The sequence below is a fragment of the Fusarium vanettenii genome (genome assembly GCF_000151355.1).
Source record: "Fusarium vanettenii 77-13-4 chromosome 6 genomic scaffold NECHAsca_20_chr6_4_0, whole genome shotgun sequence".
NCBI lineage: Eukaryota > Fungi > Ascomycota > Sordariomycetes > Hypocreales > Nectriaceae > Fusarium > Fusarium vanettenii.
Genome location: NW_003315865.1, coordinates 2,300,792 through 2,315,756, shown reverse-complemented (window position 1 = coordinate 2,315,756; position 14,965 = coordinate 2,300,792). Strand labels below are relative to the sequence as shown.

Below are 14,965 nucleotides of genomic sequence, written 5' to 3'. Positions count from 1 at the left end.
ACGCCTGAAGGCGGCGCAGCAGACTTGCGTTACCAACCGAGCGTTTGGTATCCAGGTAGGCAGACTTGGAAATCAGGCTCTCTCCTCGGCCCACTTCTCAAACATGAAAGCACCACTCACCTGGCACCACGACGGCGACGAAGCGCTTGTGGCTGCAGGCGGTGAATCAATTCATCAATGAGATCTTCGGTCACGGGAGGGGTTTCCGAGTTGTCTCTTTCCCCTCTTCATCTTCCTTGTACAGGTCAACAGAATCGCTGTGGTGTAGAGCAACCAACATGCACCATGGACTGTGATAACCATTCAAATTTGTTCACCAATTCTCCGGCTCCTGCGGGTAGAAACGCAGGATTCATTTCTATCTAGATCTGTAGCGACGTCACGATACTTGCTGGCGACATCAGAAAGCTGGCCAACAAACGCTTCGTGCTTGGAGCGCAAACCCCAACAGCCAAAATAAGCGATATTCACAATTACCTTGAGCCAGACAAATGCCAATCTCAGGGGGAGGTAAACTCTTTCTGTGGGCGCGTGATGACAATAGAATTTTCGAGAGCGGCTACTTTGTTGGCCAACTCTCCATATGTACACGTTGGTGACACAACAGGCGTATGTCCAGTAGGGGCACCTCCGTGACCGCCAGAGGGCCAGCCAGGTTGCCTTGGGCGCAAAGAATGATTTCATGCCCATCTAACTTCTCCACAGGAGTGGCTTAGAGCTGCGCAAGTTGTCAATTGGATTCGCAGGCCTTCAGGCACTTGGTTGGTACACGTGCATCTCAGTGTCATTATTCCTTTATTGCATCTAGCTGTCTTACAGCGTCGCAGCCCACGCAGCAAATGCCCAGATAATCGCCAACATACTAACAAGTCTTTGTGGTGCAGCAACACTGGTATCAGGAGTCCAAGTACTTTCGATCTGAATACAGCTCATTTGTCCAACAGTTTGGCTCACTACATTTTTGCTGTTCGATTTGGCCATGAAGAGGGTGAGCACCGGAGTAATCTTGTGCACTTCATCGAACGCGGATTGAGGAAACGGACCCCCCTATTGCAAATCAAGAGTTAGTGGTGCACTTCAAGCCAAGAAAGATATTTCTCACATCCCAAGATTTCATGGCATAGAAAAGCGGTGCCAGGTTGGCAGATTTGGGCAGGATAGGCCAACAGTCGCTGGTGGCGTTTTCCTTGGCCTCGATATTGGTGAGGTTGGAGAGGCTAATGGCAAAGACGCTTCTTTCGATGCCTTCGCCCGTGCCAGTGTAATTCCTGCAGGCAATGATATCGCTGTCCTCAAGCGCATCCTGTACATCTCGGCAGATACCATCGATGTATTTGTAACTAAGTGCGGACTCCGCAACTTCTTGGATGCCAGCAATGCATTTCGGATCGATAATATCAGAGCAGGTGCCTGTGGTGTTCTCTGGGAATTTTCTCCCGGGAGGGTCGAAAAAGACAGCGCAGCCGTGGACTTCATCCAGCGACACATTCTGGGGGGTCCCGAGATAGTAGACGCTGGTGAACAGGTCTTCGTCCTTCCTAGTCTTGGCAATGCTAACTCCTTGGACGATGGAGAAATCCTCTAGGGAATCTGGGACATCGGGAATGCGGGTCAGCCCGATGTCGAGGAATGTGTCGTTTCTAACTTTGCAGTGATGCTCATCCTCGACCACAGGACATTGGACCGCGTCGCAGCCGACAATGATATCGTCTAGTTCCTGGGCGAGCGCCTGAGAGGCTAGTATGAAGGCGAGCAGTGGGGCGACGAGGCCCATCGGTGAGGGCATATTGACAGAGCCTTCTGTCCAGTCATGAAGTGGGCGACAAAGTATTAACGACGAGCAGCGCCGAAAGGTAAATAACGCCTCTTCCAGATAATCGCGAAGGATCCGCCCCTTTTCCAGCGCGTTAAGTGGGAAATTGGATGGTTAGCTGACAGGGGTATGCCACTTCTCTGAGACGCTTCAGTCTTGGCAGACCAAGATGGGCTAACCTCTTGGAGGAGCAAGCCCACGGGAACAACAGTTGGCTCTGGTCGCTTGATCATCATAATCGTCAGGGAATAGTAAGGATGGGATAACTAGACGGACATCTTGGATACTAATAATCCAGACATCAAAGGTTATAGACTTTTCCAGCTTCAGCGTCAGAGAGCTTTTACACTCGGTCTAGCAAAAGGGAAAACACCTCCGATCCGAAGCGAGCTTAGCGCTCAGCATGGACCTCACATAATTTTTCTTTTAGCCTAGGATGCAATTCCGAGAATCGGCCCATGAGCTTTATTCCAACATCACCCTTAATCATGTGTCTCTGTAATACGGTCCGCCAACTGGCAAAAGAATATGACGAGACCAAGGCCGACAGTATAGCTGCTGAGCTTAATCACCATCTATCAGCCGTTCGATCGATCTTATCCAAGTCGAAATTGCTTGCTCGGACCACTCAATATCACATCATCCCCACAAATCAACGAACAGCCAAGATCCTGTCCATACAATCGTGCAACTCGGATCGCGTCAATGACGTCTATGAAAGATTCAGATTCGACTTGGAAGGCTTCTGGACACCCTCTGATACCCTAGCCCACGTCGAATTACATCGCCGGCTAGCTTGCATCGTCATATTCCTCAGGTCCGAGTTAAACGCTTCAGTCTTGGTGCCACCCCGGATTGCTCGCTATTTCGAGGTTCAGAAAGATTCAGAACTCCGCCATGCTGGCAGGAAGTATATCAAGATGGCCCGTCGGCTTGGCAGTATCGGGTCGGTCTTGTGGTTGCCCTTGGATATCCCGTTTTCCACGTGAGTGAATAACCGCCCCCTAAGATCGGGAGTCGAGTTAACAGCCAAACTCAGATACGAGAGATATGTCAATATCAACGATGAAGAAATATTTTCTCATCTGAAGTCTATTTGCTCAGGGGCCCCAAGCCGTGATGAATTTGTGCGGAACCTGATTCTCGGCCAACTCAAGGGTATACTCACCGCTCCACTTGACTTGTCTTTTTGCTCATATCCAAAAATAGATCCCTCGCTACCGTTATCGTACCACAATCTCTTTGTCAATTACGCCGACGTACTAGCGGACACGGATATACTGCTCCTTCTGCTAGAAGCCCTCGGCGGTCACAACATCCCCGATACTCTTCTACGGAGCGTGAGTTCTCCTCAAAGGCGGTGGAATGCGGATGGTGAGATACAGACTACCGATGCCACTCAATATGGCCTACCAGTTGAGTTGGTGGATGTTTTATCAGACAACACCCGGCTTGCCCAGTCTCTCACTTCTGTATACATCAAGAAGCACACACTCGACGATGGGACTGTAACATGGTCCCTTGACCCTGTGTCCAACCCCCAGCTTTTTTCGAATCTTCTACCCGACGTGGCTGAGTTTTTAAGGAGCGTTGCCCTTAAACTCTTGTGCTTTGCTTGTCCACCTTGCTACGAAGGCAATACCACTTGGTAAGAGGCCCTTATCATCAACGTCAACTCTTAGTTACTAATACCTGCTACGTAGGTCCCCTCAAACCAAGAGTCTAGTATGGGATTTGATGCATAAATTGATCCAAGAAAACAACAAGATCACCATCTCACTTAAAGATCAATTTGTTGATGCCCTGCTCTACTTCTCCGAGCGGGACTCTTTCTCGATTCGTTGCCTGGCCACCCATATTGCCGGGGCCTTTTTGCGGCCCTCGATGCCGTATTACTTACATGCCTCGGTGACATTGTTCCAAAGTCTCGTGTATCGCCTTGAAGGAGATTTTATAGAGTCAGATGCTCACATACGCCATTTTCTCTGCCAAACTCGCCGTCCTATCACCCGCAGGGACCATGCATTAAAAGGCAGGCTTCACCTCGTTGTGATCGAGAATAAGATCCAACGCCACGACAGCGATACAGCTTTACGCATCTACGAATGGAAGGCGGAACACCCACCTTCGAACCTTGAGCTTGAAGTCACACGTCGCCTACAGGGTGTCGCGGCGAGTTTCTTTCAGTCCATGGGTGATTTTGACAATGCAAGAGAATCACTGGAGCAATATTTAAATCTTGGCGCTGTCCAGCCCATCCGAACGACGACACGGCGTCTCATCGTCGCCAGACTAGCAGACATTTATTGTGAGATCGGCTGGTACGACAAAGCAAATGAACTTCTCGGGGCAGAGTTGGAGAATATGCGAGAGCCTGACAAGAGGAGCCGGCCCTGCCGAAGACTAATGTTGGCATCAGTGGAAGCCAACATTGGACAAGGCAGAACAGATATTGCTGATTCTACCATCCAAGACCTGGCTATGATCGAACCAGCGGGGCTAGAAGAAATGAACGACCAGTTACTGCGTATGCGAAGACTCATGGCCACAGCTCGCGTGGCCCACCAAAAAGGTCATTTCCAAGACGCTCTTCATCTATGGAAATCCACGCTGCAAGAAATGAAGCAGTTCACAGCATTCCATGCCAAGTATGGCTTCATCGCGGTGGTTATCCACCTTTCCATTGCTCATACTCAGATCGAGTTGGGCGATGTGGAAGATGGCAAGAGGTCATGGGACACTGCGGCAGACATGCTTAGAAGTCAACGGTGCGAATATGGGATTCCCATAGTGGCTACGAGTTGGCTAAAGACGGTGGCTGGGGCAATTCACCAATTAAAGGGATGGCCGTTGAGGATAATGGTGCCTGGGAAGAAACCTGATCTCACGTGGGTGTAGGGTAATGATGGAGCACAACAAGCTCTCTAAGTTGGATGACACTTGATCAATAAACCTAGGATTATTTTATTGCTGTTAACCTCTAGTAACTATTTGATATGAAGATTTAATGGAACCTGGTAATTTAAAGGTATTTTCGAGATGTGCGTCTCGTTAGAGGTCTACAGAATTATTTTCGACAGTAAAGAGTTGAACAAGTCGTGCCCACTCAGGACACAAGATTTTGCAAACCTCGAACTTGACCTCATATGATTCTCAACACTCCAATCTTAATGTTCTAGAATGTGGATATGGCATGATTCTCTTCATGTCGATGCAGATTACGCGGCAATGAAATCTGGAGTTGATCACCATCCCGCTTGACCCCCATGCCCCAATCCGAGAAAATACCGTGACTGGCGGCATGACCGAGCGAAAAGTGGGCCGAATGAACCGGCTTCTCACCGTGAGAGAACAAATGTGCCTCAGATCCCTGTCAGCAGGGGTTGTTTTGGGCTAGTGGGCTTTGATGGGCATGAACTCACGTTGGTACTTTATGTTACGAGTCATCGAACAACGAGCTTTGATCGGACCATATCAGTGACAAGGTTCGGCGATGTCGGAGTTTAGAGTGGATAGTGATTCGGCATGATAGGATTGAAACCAAGAATGCAGGTAGATAGAACTTGGACGAGAACTTGGAGCTCAAAGGACTTCATAGGATGTATTTAGTGTTGACCAGATGACCCAACAACCCACTCATGAGGCATCCGAATCCTTCACCAACAACAGAAGACTGAAGTTCAACGAAGCAAGTAAAGCCATTCCCCAGAACGGAATTCCAACAAGATTGTTTGACAGCCCCCATCCCAAGACGGTACCCCCGACAGTTGGACCTAGAATCAAAAGAGTAAGTATAGAGGAAGAGAACTTATGGGAACGCGACTCACCTCTTGTCAACAACAACCTCAGACACCATTGTCCTGAGAACGCCAACGTTATCATTGAGAGCACCAGCTAGCATCCTAAACAACATGGCAGACCGATATGTAGTTGAGAAACCCATGCCAAGTGCTGAGATCGCCGAGCCTAGCAGGCCAATAACAAGAACGCCCTTCCTACCGAGCACCGGGCTATCGGCTGCTCGTCCCCACCACATCAATGTTACGCATTGAGAAGCAGCAAAGGCTGCAGTCAGATGCCCGGCCTGCTTCGCGATCGACGACGCATCTAGGGACTTGTCGAACCATTGCAGCTGGTAGAAGAGATATGCTGTGAGAGATCGCTCGCTGATTGGCTCAGCGAGGCGGACAAGCATTATGACAGCTAGCTGGGCTTTGCAAGGCATGGATGCCTAGGAAACAGATGATGGGATTTTCGCCTCATCGGAGGGCTGTGTTGTCGGCTGTTGGATGATTCCATGCTCAGAATCTGGTCGCCCTTGCTCATGGAGCATGAGTGGTGTCTCTTCGTCAGGCGTGGCCCTAGCGTGCTGTTTGCCATGCATTGCGATGTCGGTACCTAACAACAATAGGCTTTGGTGTTGTTAAGGAAAGAAGTGACGAAGGTGAAAGATAGATTAAGCAAAAACCATCACCATCTCTCATCCGCAAACTTTTCGCGAAGCTCAGGCCGACAGGGTCGTCCCTAGCCTCCCATCGGACCGGCAGCCACTAGCGACATCGGACATGCAGGGAGGGAGGCTTCTCACGGTGAGAGAAGGACCCCTAGTCAGAATCCCTGTCTTTGTAAACTTATCAGATCTTTTCAAAGTGGAGTTTTAGGTTTACGGCGTGCCTTGTATAGGGCTAGTGTCGGTGGTGTTGCCCCGTTCTGTCTTATCAATCTCATCTGATTAGGCTTATCCACCCTCGACTTAGTGGATCAAAACTTGTCAGTTAGGATTTCTTCGTTTGGTTCAAAAGTAGTGTTTTTTCCTCGACATGATCGACATCCTGCCTCTCAACAACACCGCTCCCGACACCTTTGTGCTCTTCATTATCCATCCTTGCACTTGTTTCTGTTTTGTCCTACACCTCGGCCCCGATGGCTCTACCTCCATCTCCCAGCTCTTCCAGCTCAAACATAGAGCCTGAGAATGGCCTGGCGCAACCCTATGGAAAGGAGACTGCAGGAGCAGTAGTTGAGGCATCTGGGGACTCAGATGCTTCCAGCTCTGATGGCCTTCAACCGGTTCCCTTGTCTTGGAAGATCGCGTCTGTGGTCCTCGTCACGGCCATCGGTTTCGGATCTCAATGGAGCTCGGGCATCACTGCTGCCATGAAAAGCACTATCAAGAAAGAAATGGGCATCACTAACACGCAGTTCTCACTCTTGGAAGCCAGTGAGGATTTCATGGTCACGGCCCTCATGATGGTGAGCGGTATTGTTACTGACCGGATCGGAGGCGCTGGTAAGAAGTCTCTTGACATTGAAGTAACACTCTCTGATACCCAATGTTAGGTGCTATGCTGTATGGAAACTTGATCTACTCTGTCGGCTCGATTCTGGTTGCAGGTGCAGCTCAAAGTCGATCCTACAAGTTCATGATTGCTGGACGAGTTGTTCGAGCTTTGGGAGACATCGCAACCCAGATCGCCCAGTACAAGGTTTTCTCGTCCTGGTTTGCCCCTGGTAACGGATTTGGATCAACCCTCGGCTTTGAGCTGGGCGTCGGAAAGATGGGTGCGTTTGCCGGCAAGTCATCCGCCAACATCATTGCCAAGAAGACTGGCAACTTTGCGTGGGTCTTCTGGGTCGCCGTCTTCATGAACATTTTCACCAATGTCATGACTGTTGGCTTCTATTGGTTCACCAAGGTGGCCAACCGCAAGTTTCACGGCATCAACGATCCAGCAACTGGCGAGAAGCTGAGTGAGAAGAGCAAAAAGTTTGAGATCCGCAAGGTGCTCGAGCTGCCATGGTCCTTCTGGGCAGTTATGGCCTTTTCTCTCTTCGAAACAAGCACTGCCATCGTTTTCCTCCAGAACGCTACTGAACTTGCTGAACAGCGGTTTGGAACTGACTCTATTGCGGCCGGCTGGTATAGCTCGGTCTTGCAGTATGCTGGTAAGAAGTGAAAATGGTCACGCTAGATCGCACTGGATGCTAATCTCTCCCGACAGGCTTCTTCGTTGTTCCTTTGCTGGGAATCTTCATTGATCTTTATGGACACCGAATCTCAATCTGTGAGTGCTACGCCGAGATCTTTAAATGAACAACTCCATGCTAATCAAATATCCCAGTGGTCTTCTGCGGTCTGGGAGTCTTCACTTCCATGCTTCTCGTCAACTTTTCCGGGGCTGTCAAAGGCACCGCTGCATCTTTTGGTGTCTTCGCCTTTGCTTATTGCTTTGGACCCACCACCATCATCGACAGTACTCGCACATCCATGTGGGATAGCACAGTATTTGGCTCGGCCTACTCTATCAAGATCACACTGAACAATGCGTAAGACAAATGACGATCATGACATGCCAAGTTGCTAACTCGTGTCATAGGATGAACATCATCGTGCGAGTCATCACTGGAAGAATCCAGGATGCTGACAACAACTCGTACGATAGAGTCACCATCGTCTATGTCATTCTTGCCGGGTGCTCAGTCGCTGTCTCTTTGATCCTGGGGTTCATCGCCTGGCGATCTGTGGATCTTGGACACTTGCAGTGGACGAGGAGATGCGCATTGCTCGAGGTCATATTCTCAACGCCCGGAAGCAGAGATTCTATGAGGAGAATGGAGGCAAAAACAAGAAGATCTCCATGTTTTGTTTTGCTTCTCTTATCCTTTTGATCCTGGGAAGTTGGTGTGGTTACTTCTGGGGTATTGCCACTGGAAACAATGGCTAAAGGGGGATGCGGATGGTGCTGGAAAGACTCTGTTTGCTTGGATCTGGAAACTATGACTACATGTATCTCGTTGCCTGGCTTCTTCAACGGAGTATTTGTTTTCAGAGGCAATCTCCTCATGCTTAATTGACCAGTGTACTTGACCCTCCTGCTAGTCCATTCGCCTGTGTTGTGATGCTAGTTGAGTCTGCATCCTGGGCAATGATAAGTAGCACTGCCTTTGAAGCCGAGTGACATTAATACGAATAATGTTGGCCTGACCCTCGCCCTGAAACCTTGACACTATGTTTTATTGAAGGCTGGCCATACGGCATGTCCTCATCCAGCGCAACAGGACCTAGCTGACGGTCAGCTTCCTCACGCAGGATGGCCGTTGGCGCGACGGGTGAAACTCAGTCAATAGTACAAGTTGTGAAGAAAGAGTTTCGACTGCTAGGTGGTTCTTAGAGAATGAAAGCTTATCTTATTATTTAGGTGCACCCGTTACGCGTCGTTAATAATGCTGTACTATTCTACCGCTTACCTAGTATGCGAGGCTCCGGGGTCGCTCCCAGGGAGGAAAAAATTAACGGCGCGGTCCGATTTGCCCAACAACATGAGAGTTTATTACGACGTCGTGCATCAATGCTATACATCTTAGCAGAAACTTATGGAGCATTTTGCGGTTGAAGGAGTAGTGTAGATGGCCAGTCTATGAACCAGTCCTCGACAATCAGCTACGATGTTATGTAAACATGCTCGCACTGAGCCTTCTGCAAGATCAGATAGCGCTCTAGCAATGGGGCCAACATGTGATGAGTCACTCGCGCAGCCTAAGATGTGCGCGTCGAGCTACAGAGAGTACAATACGATGAATGGAGGTCATCGCCATGAAAGCTGGGTGATTTCATGGCCATCAACAAAGAGAGAAAACAAAGCGGCAATTGTCCATCATCGTAATAGGGATGCTTGGCCAAGGGCTCGAAGAAGCCGTGGGGGTGGACTTCTGAGAGACCCAAGGGAAATAACACAGCCGAAATAGGCATGCGCTGCCAACGTCGCTACCAACTTTGGGCCTTCTCAGCCTGGTCATGCCTAGCAATGAAGAGGTTAGGCTTCCTTGCAGGCAGACACAAGTTCTTGGGGAACCTGATCATGTCAGTGGCTTTGGGTACTGGCGGAGCCCCTCCTCGGGGAACGGAGATGGTCTAGGCCGGGGGCGCTGCTGTAAGTCTATTACTAAAAACCCAACTTAAAACCCACGACACTCCTTTAACAGCTGAGAACGGTTGACTCTTGGTTGCCTCAAGACCAAGAATGATAGATTCAAGGCACCTAGACCCCTGAGAGCGAAGCCAAGATCTGCCTTACGGCTTGGAGCTTGACAGATCGTGAGATTGACGACATCAGCGCCAATGACGTCGCACAGCGGCCTCCGGGGTGATAATGTACGTACCGTAGCTTCCAGTTGGTTCTTCGCTCTGGGGCTGTGCAGTACAGCAGTTGCAAGGGTCTCCGTTTGCTGCTTCGCTTAGGGACTGCAGACTGTTGGCACACCGGTATCCAAACAATACAGCCACATCACACACACAGACCGCATCAACTCGATAGATTGGGTGGTGTGGGTGGATACGTTGAACGCCCGGCTATTGAGCGCAAGCCCATGAGCGCCACCGAACATGTTGAGTCTGTATGGCGTCCCCCACGCGAGCCGTGATCAGGTTGGGTCACTGTAATGCGGCCGGTCTGCAGACCGGGAAAGATCCAGAATAGCTCTCAACTGAAGCAACAGCTGCAACTGCAGCAAAGTTAGTGGGTCTTGCTCGTATTTCGGGCTATTTTCATCCCGTCTAAGCAGAGGCTATTTTCATCCCCCCAACCTAGGCATCGTCTCTCCGGACGGTTTTGGCATTTAAACCCAAAGAAATGCCACATTGAAACAGACAAGCAACACCCTGCTTTTGAATTTGTACAACCAAATCTGTTCATGAACTCAGTCACTGTACCTCGTCACAACAAGACGCCATTCCTCCCCCCTCGCTGCCGTCACAAGCCAAGTCTCCATGTCGGACGGCCTTCGTGATCCCAACCGACCCCGATGCGAGGGGTGGCACAGTCGTGACCGATGGGAGGGAATTGAGGAGGCTTATGAAGCGCCTAAAGGTATTGTGTTTTTTGTTTAATAGTTGAAGACCGGTCCTTGATGGGATAACTGACTAGAATACAGAGGCACAACCCCAAGAAAAGTGGAAGGACAAAGTAGGGAAATTCGCAGTCCACTTTGTCCATTTCACTGGTCTCCAACAGTCGATCTTCGGAGAGCGACGGCCATCCCCTTTGCGCGATCGCAAACACCGGCCTGAGCCCGATGAACACCGTCACCGTCGTGAAACGAACACACGGCCGAAGGGACGTCACCGGAGCCCCGATTCTCGACGAGAGCGGACCAATCTCTCAAACCATCCACGGCCACAGGCATATCCCTTCGACACGTCACAGCCCACGGAGTCCGGGTCGTCACGCTCCCGGGCAAGCTCCCACACGGCCGTCGAGGACCCCTACGATTCTCAAGTCGATGCACATAAAGTCGCCACCCCGAGTGACTCGGACGACGATTGCGATGGCCTCTCGGTAGATGTCAAATGTCACCCATCTGGTTCGGGCGATACCCATGAGAGAGATGTCAGTAAAACCCTCGCGGGTTTAGACATCAACCAAAAAAAGGACGTCGATATTATCGCCCCATCTAATCCATGTGGTGGTCACAATAGCGATGTCAACCAACCCCTCTCTAGTCTAGAACCAGCTGGGAATAAGGATCTCAACGTCGGCACCCCATCTAATTCAGATGGAGAGTCGACCGCGGGTTTCCACGACACCCGACCCCATTCGCAAGAGCTTCCGACTACGGCCATCAACGTCGATACCCTGCCTGACGCAGATGAAGACGATGATGGCCTTTGCACCGATATCTCTTCTAGTCCATCTGACTCGGACAGAAGCCATGGTAGCGATCTCAGCAACGCCCTCTCCGGTCTAGAAATAGATCACGATGAGGACCTCGACGTTACTACCCTGTCTGATTCTGAAAAGGAGATGACCGCGAGTCTCCGTCGCCTTCGACCCTGTTCCCCAGGGCTCCTGACCGGAGCCTCTAGGGATACATCCGCCGTCCCAAACAAAGGCAGCCTTAAGGATCATGGTGATGCTTCACACCCCTTGCATGCCATATTGGACCCGGATCATAGGGATACCACGGCCGACTCAGACTCAGACGACGGCGGAGATCACCATGGTACTCCTTCCTCTTCGGACGAGGCTTCCTCTTCTGATGAGGTATACTCTTCGGATGAAGAATTCCCTTTGGATGAGACGTCCTCTTCAGACGAGACATCCTCTTCAGACGAAACATCTTCCTCGGATGAGTTATACTCTTCGGACGAAACATCTTCTTCGGACGAGGTATACTCTTTGGATGGGACATCTCCTTTGGATGAGATATCTCCCTTAGACGGGTTATCCTCTTCGGATGAGGTATACTTTTCGGATGAGACACCTGATCGAGATGAAGACGAGGACAGTGATCTTGAGTCCGGACCATCCGACTCGGACGAGAATTGGGATGCTCCTCTCAGCGCTAGCCCGCTACACCCAGGTGAAGACCACGAGGTGGAGGACACCCCCAATTCCGCCATTCGCCCACAGCGTAGTGTAGAGGCGAATGTTGGCGACACCTCTTCCAGTTCCGAAGATGAGGATCTGGTAACAAGCGACAGCGATGGTTCAAATGACGTTTCCTCTGAGAATGAGGAACAAGTCGACGATGAACTTGGCCAGGATGAGGAATATACCACCATAAATCCTCATACGAGCCCAGAGAAGCGAGAGGGAGCTTCGACCATCGTCGCTGTTGACTCCGTTGAACCTGTTGTCCCTTCTTCGCCACAAGAGAATGTGGGTAGCTCAGAGGACTCCAAGACAGATGCCGCATCAAGCCATAGCACCCCTAATACTGAGGGTCCTGGCTCGCCGCCACAGTCATCTTCTTTGGACAAGCTACCTGACTATCTCTTTGTGGGATCCTTTGTCCGGAGAAAATCAAGGCATGACCTCCACCCTTATCTCATCATCCGAATCGAACAGGATGAGGATGGGAAGGTATGCATTCGGGCATGTCTTTGCACGAGCCGTCCCCAGTACGATAAACTCAAACAGCAGTATAAGGAACCGGATCAGGGGAAGAAGAATTTCATCTACCTTGGGGGAAAGGAGGTTAATCCAGCAGGGTTCAAATCCGATGGCATTGAATTGCCAACTGAACCCGAACTGGAGATCCAAGGCCCCGAAATGCGCTATTTTACCTACCTCGAACTTGACGAGTACGGCCGTTTCAAACCTGACGACTTTAAAAAATTGTCGGGTGGGCCGCGCCAGTTAACTTCTTCAGATTTGGACGAGGTTTTGAGCCAATGTCAGCTACATGGTTGCAAAAAGAGTCCTCTGAGAGCGTCCCCGTCGCGCAACCGGGAATGCTCACGTTAAGAATCTTCCTGGAAGAATCTTCGATCTGGCACACACAGGTGTCCGCCCTACTCCAGGCATCACTGCCAACGGAGAGAGCCCAAGTGTGTTGTGTTAGCCACGGACGCCGAATATCTCGCGAGATGTTCGGTGATGTCTTGACCGATAACTCGGATACTCTTTCTTTCATTCGATTCGACATGAGTAGCTAATCTCAGAGGTTATGGTTTTGCCAATGATCAGATCAATTGGCATCTCCATTCTTATGATGATTCGCCGCTGACATGGTGTTCTTGATCCATCACGATGGATCCAAGACACCATCTCATCTTCGACGAATAAAAAAAAAAGTACTGAATTTCAAAAAAGAATGATGCCGAGACTATCCGAAATGGCTTGTTTAATACAAACCAGAAACGATGGGAACGAAAAGGTGTTGCTTTGTTTGGAGGCTACAGTATTGCACGCTCATTAACCCGCACGGAGGCGGGATTTGGATTTTGTCATGTACCTAGACTTTCGTTAACGCATTGATGTTTAATATCTATCTTCTTGATCAAATGACTCGGGAGCTATGCTGGTAATGAGAAGCTTGGGAGCAGTGATCTCCTTGTGAACCATATGTTGGGCAATTGAAGCTGCTAACAGGCCAGCTACCGACACGCTGGTGCAAGTGAGGCTTCAAGTCGCTGCCATCATCGGCCAGGATCAAACCATGACCCGTTACGACGCCACGGGTTAGAGCGATCTAGTTGTCGAAGGCCGTGATACTGTTCCGGCCGAGGCATTTAACTGATTGGGGATCTAGGAAGTCAATAGCATTGATCTTAGGCTGCGCGTGTGCTGCCATCGGGCACTGAACAGGGCTCTAAGCCAACCACGACCCGTTTTTGAGCCAGTCCTCTACTTACGACATGATGGAATCAGGCTCGCACTGAGTCTTCTGGAAGATCAACTGGTACTCTAACAGTGGGGCTAGGTATGTGATGGCTGCACAAGTGCAGCCTTGGAGGTGCGCGCTGCTGACCTCCATACCGAGGAGACTCGGTGATTTCATGGACACTAACAAAAGAAAAAGAATCTGGCAACCCTCCACCATCCTAATAGGTATGCACTGCTGGCCTTTACTACCACTCTGCAAGCTTCTCAGTGTGGCCATGCCTGTCCTTCAGGCTGCTGCAGACCCGGTGGGTAGGATTTCCTGGAGGTAGCCCGGCACGACCACGAGGGGAGCCTGATCCATGTCAGCGATCTTCGGCACAGGCCGTGCCCCTCCTTCTCGGGAACCATGGAAGACAGGCGGGGGGATGCCGCCGTTAGTCAAGAGTCCAGATAATTTAAATCCCACGACACGCCGTGACCGGCTGAAAATAGGTGGCTTTTAGCAGTGATGAGGCCAGGGATGAGGAAATCAGGAGGTCCTAACCTGGATCTGCTTCACAGCCTGGATCTTCACGGAGCATGACACCGGACAGGGCTTGCGAGGTGAGAATGTACGTACCATAGTTTCCATTTGCTTCTTTGCTCCTTGGCTGCACTCGCAATGGTTCCAATTGCCGCTTTGGTTTGGGGCTGCAGGCTGCAGGCTGTAGGCGCAGCCCTGACCAACGCGGCCACATCACGCACCATGCCATCTGGACTCCGTAGATTGGGTAGGGCTGCCGATATTTCAAGGATCGGTCCTTGGACAGGCCAAAGACGGCCAATTGAGCTTCGCCGAAGAGACTTCTGTACCCCATCAAGTGCCACGTGAGGCATGATGGGGTTGCATCAGACTACACTACCGCCACCTTTGGTCTGTATGCCCGCAAGTCTGCCTGGAAGTCTACCAGAAAAACAAGGAATGGTCGTCATCCCAAGCTGCTGCGAGTTAGTGGGCTCTATCCCTGTTTCGTTTCACGTCACTCCCAAACCTGGGCATCGTCCT

At 50.5% G+C, this 14,965-nt stretch overlaps 6 protein-coding genes across 6 annotated transcripts; 3 read left to right on the top strand and 3 right to left on the bottom strand.

Moving 5' to 3' along the window:
* Nucleotides 1-813: 813 nt before the first annotated feature.
* NECHADRAFT_44279 (uncharacterized protein) lies at nt 814-1,774 on the bottom strand (the record flags this gene model as incomplete). The annotated part of the gene is made up of 2 exons (XM_003044949.1): nt 814-1,047; nt 1,103-1,774. The coding sequence occupies 2 exons, from the start codon at nt 1,772-1,774 to the stop codon at nt 814-816; spliced, it is 906 nt and encodes a 301-aa protein (XP_003044995.1).
* Nucleotides 1,775-2,301: 527 nt separating this feature from the next.
* Nucleotides 2,302-4,711, top strand: NECHADRAFT_42845 (uncharacterized protein; the record flags this gene model as incomplete). Its single annotated transcript, XM_003045353.1, has 4 exons — nt 2,302-2,798; nt 2,853-2,971; nt 3,023-3,461; nt 3,517-4,711. The coding sequence occupies 4 exons, from the start codon at nt 2,302-2,304 to the stop codon at nt 4,709-4,711; spliced, it is 2,250 nt and encodes a 749-aa protein (XP_003045399.1).
* Nucleotides 4,712-5,405: 694 nt separating this feature from the next.
* On the bottom strand, nt 5,406-6,008 carry NECHADRAFT_82112 (uncharacterized protein; the record flags this gene model as incomplete). Its single annotated transcript, XM_003044948.1, has 2 exons — nt 5,406-5,586; nt 5,641-6,008. 2 exons carry the CDS (start codon nt 6,006-6,008, stop codon nt 5,406-5,408), a joined length of 549 nt encoding a protein of 182 aa, XP_003044994.1.
* A 728-nt stretch (nt 6,009-6,736) lies between these two features.
* NECHADRAFT_82111 (uncharacterized protein) lies at nt 6,737-8,538 on the top strand (the record flags this gene model as incomplete). Its single annotated transcript, XM_003045352.1, has 6 exons — nt 6,737-7,103; nt 7,154-7,759; nt 7,816-7,878; nt 7,936-8,140; nt 8,191-8,247; nt 8,295-8,538. 6 exons carry the CDS (start codon nt 6,737-6,739, stop codon nt 8,536-8,538), a joined length of 1,542 nt encoding a protein of 513 aa, XP_003045398.1.
* Nucleotides 8,539-10,580: 2,042 nt separating this feature from the next.
* Nucleotides 10,581-13,059, top strand: NECHADRAFT_82110 (uncharacterized protein; the record flags this gene model as incomplete). Its single annotated transcript, XM_003045351.1, has 2 exons — nt 10,581-10,680; nt 10,745-13,059. The coding sequence occupies 2 exons, from the start codon at nt 10,581-10,583 to the stop codon at nt 13,057-13,059; spliced, it is 2,415 nt and encodes an 804-aa protein (XP_003045397.1).
* A 1,147-nt stretch (nt 13,060-14,206) lies between these two features.
* NECHADRAFT_82109 (uncharacterized protein) lies at nt 14,207-14,796 on the bottom strand (the record flags this gene model as incomplete). The annotated part of the gene is made up of 2 exons (XM_003044947.1): nt 14,207-14,402; nt 14,540-14,796. The coding sequence occupies 2 exons, from the start codon at nt 14,794-14,796 to the stop codon at nt 14,207-14,209; spliced, it is 453 nt and encodes a 150-aa protein (XP_003044993.1).
* Between the last annotated feature and the right edge of the window lie 169 nt (nt 14,797-14,965).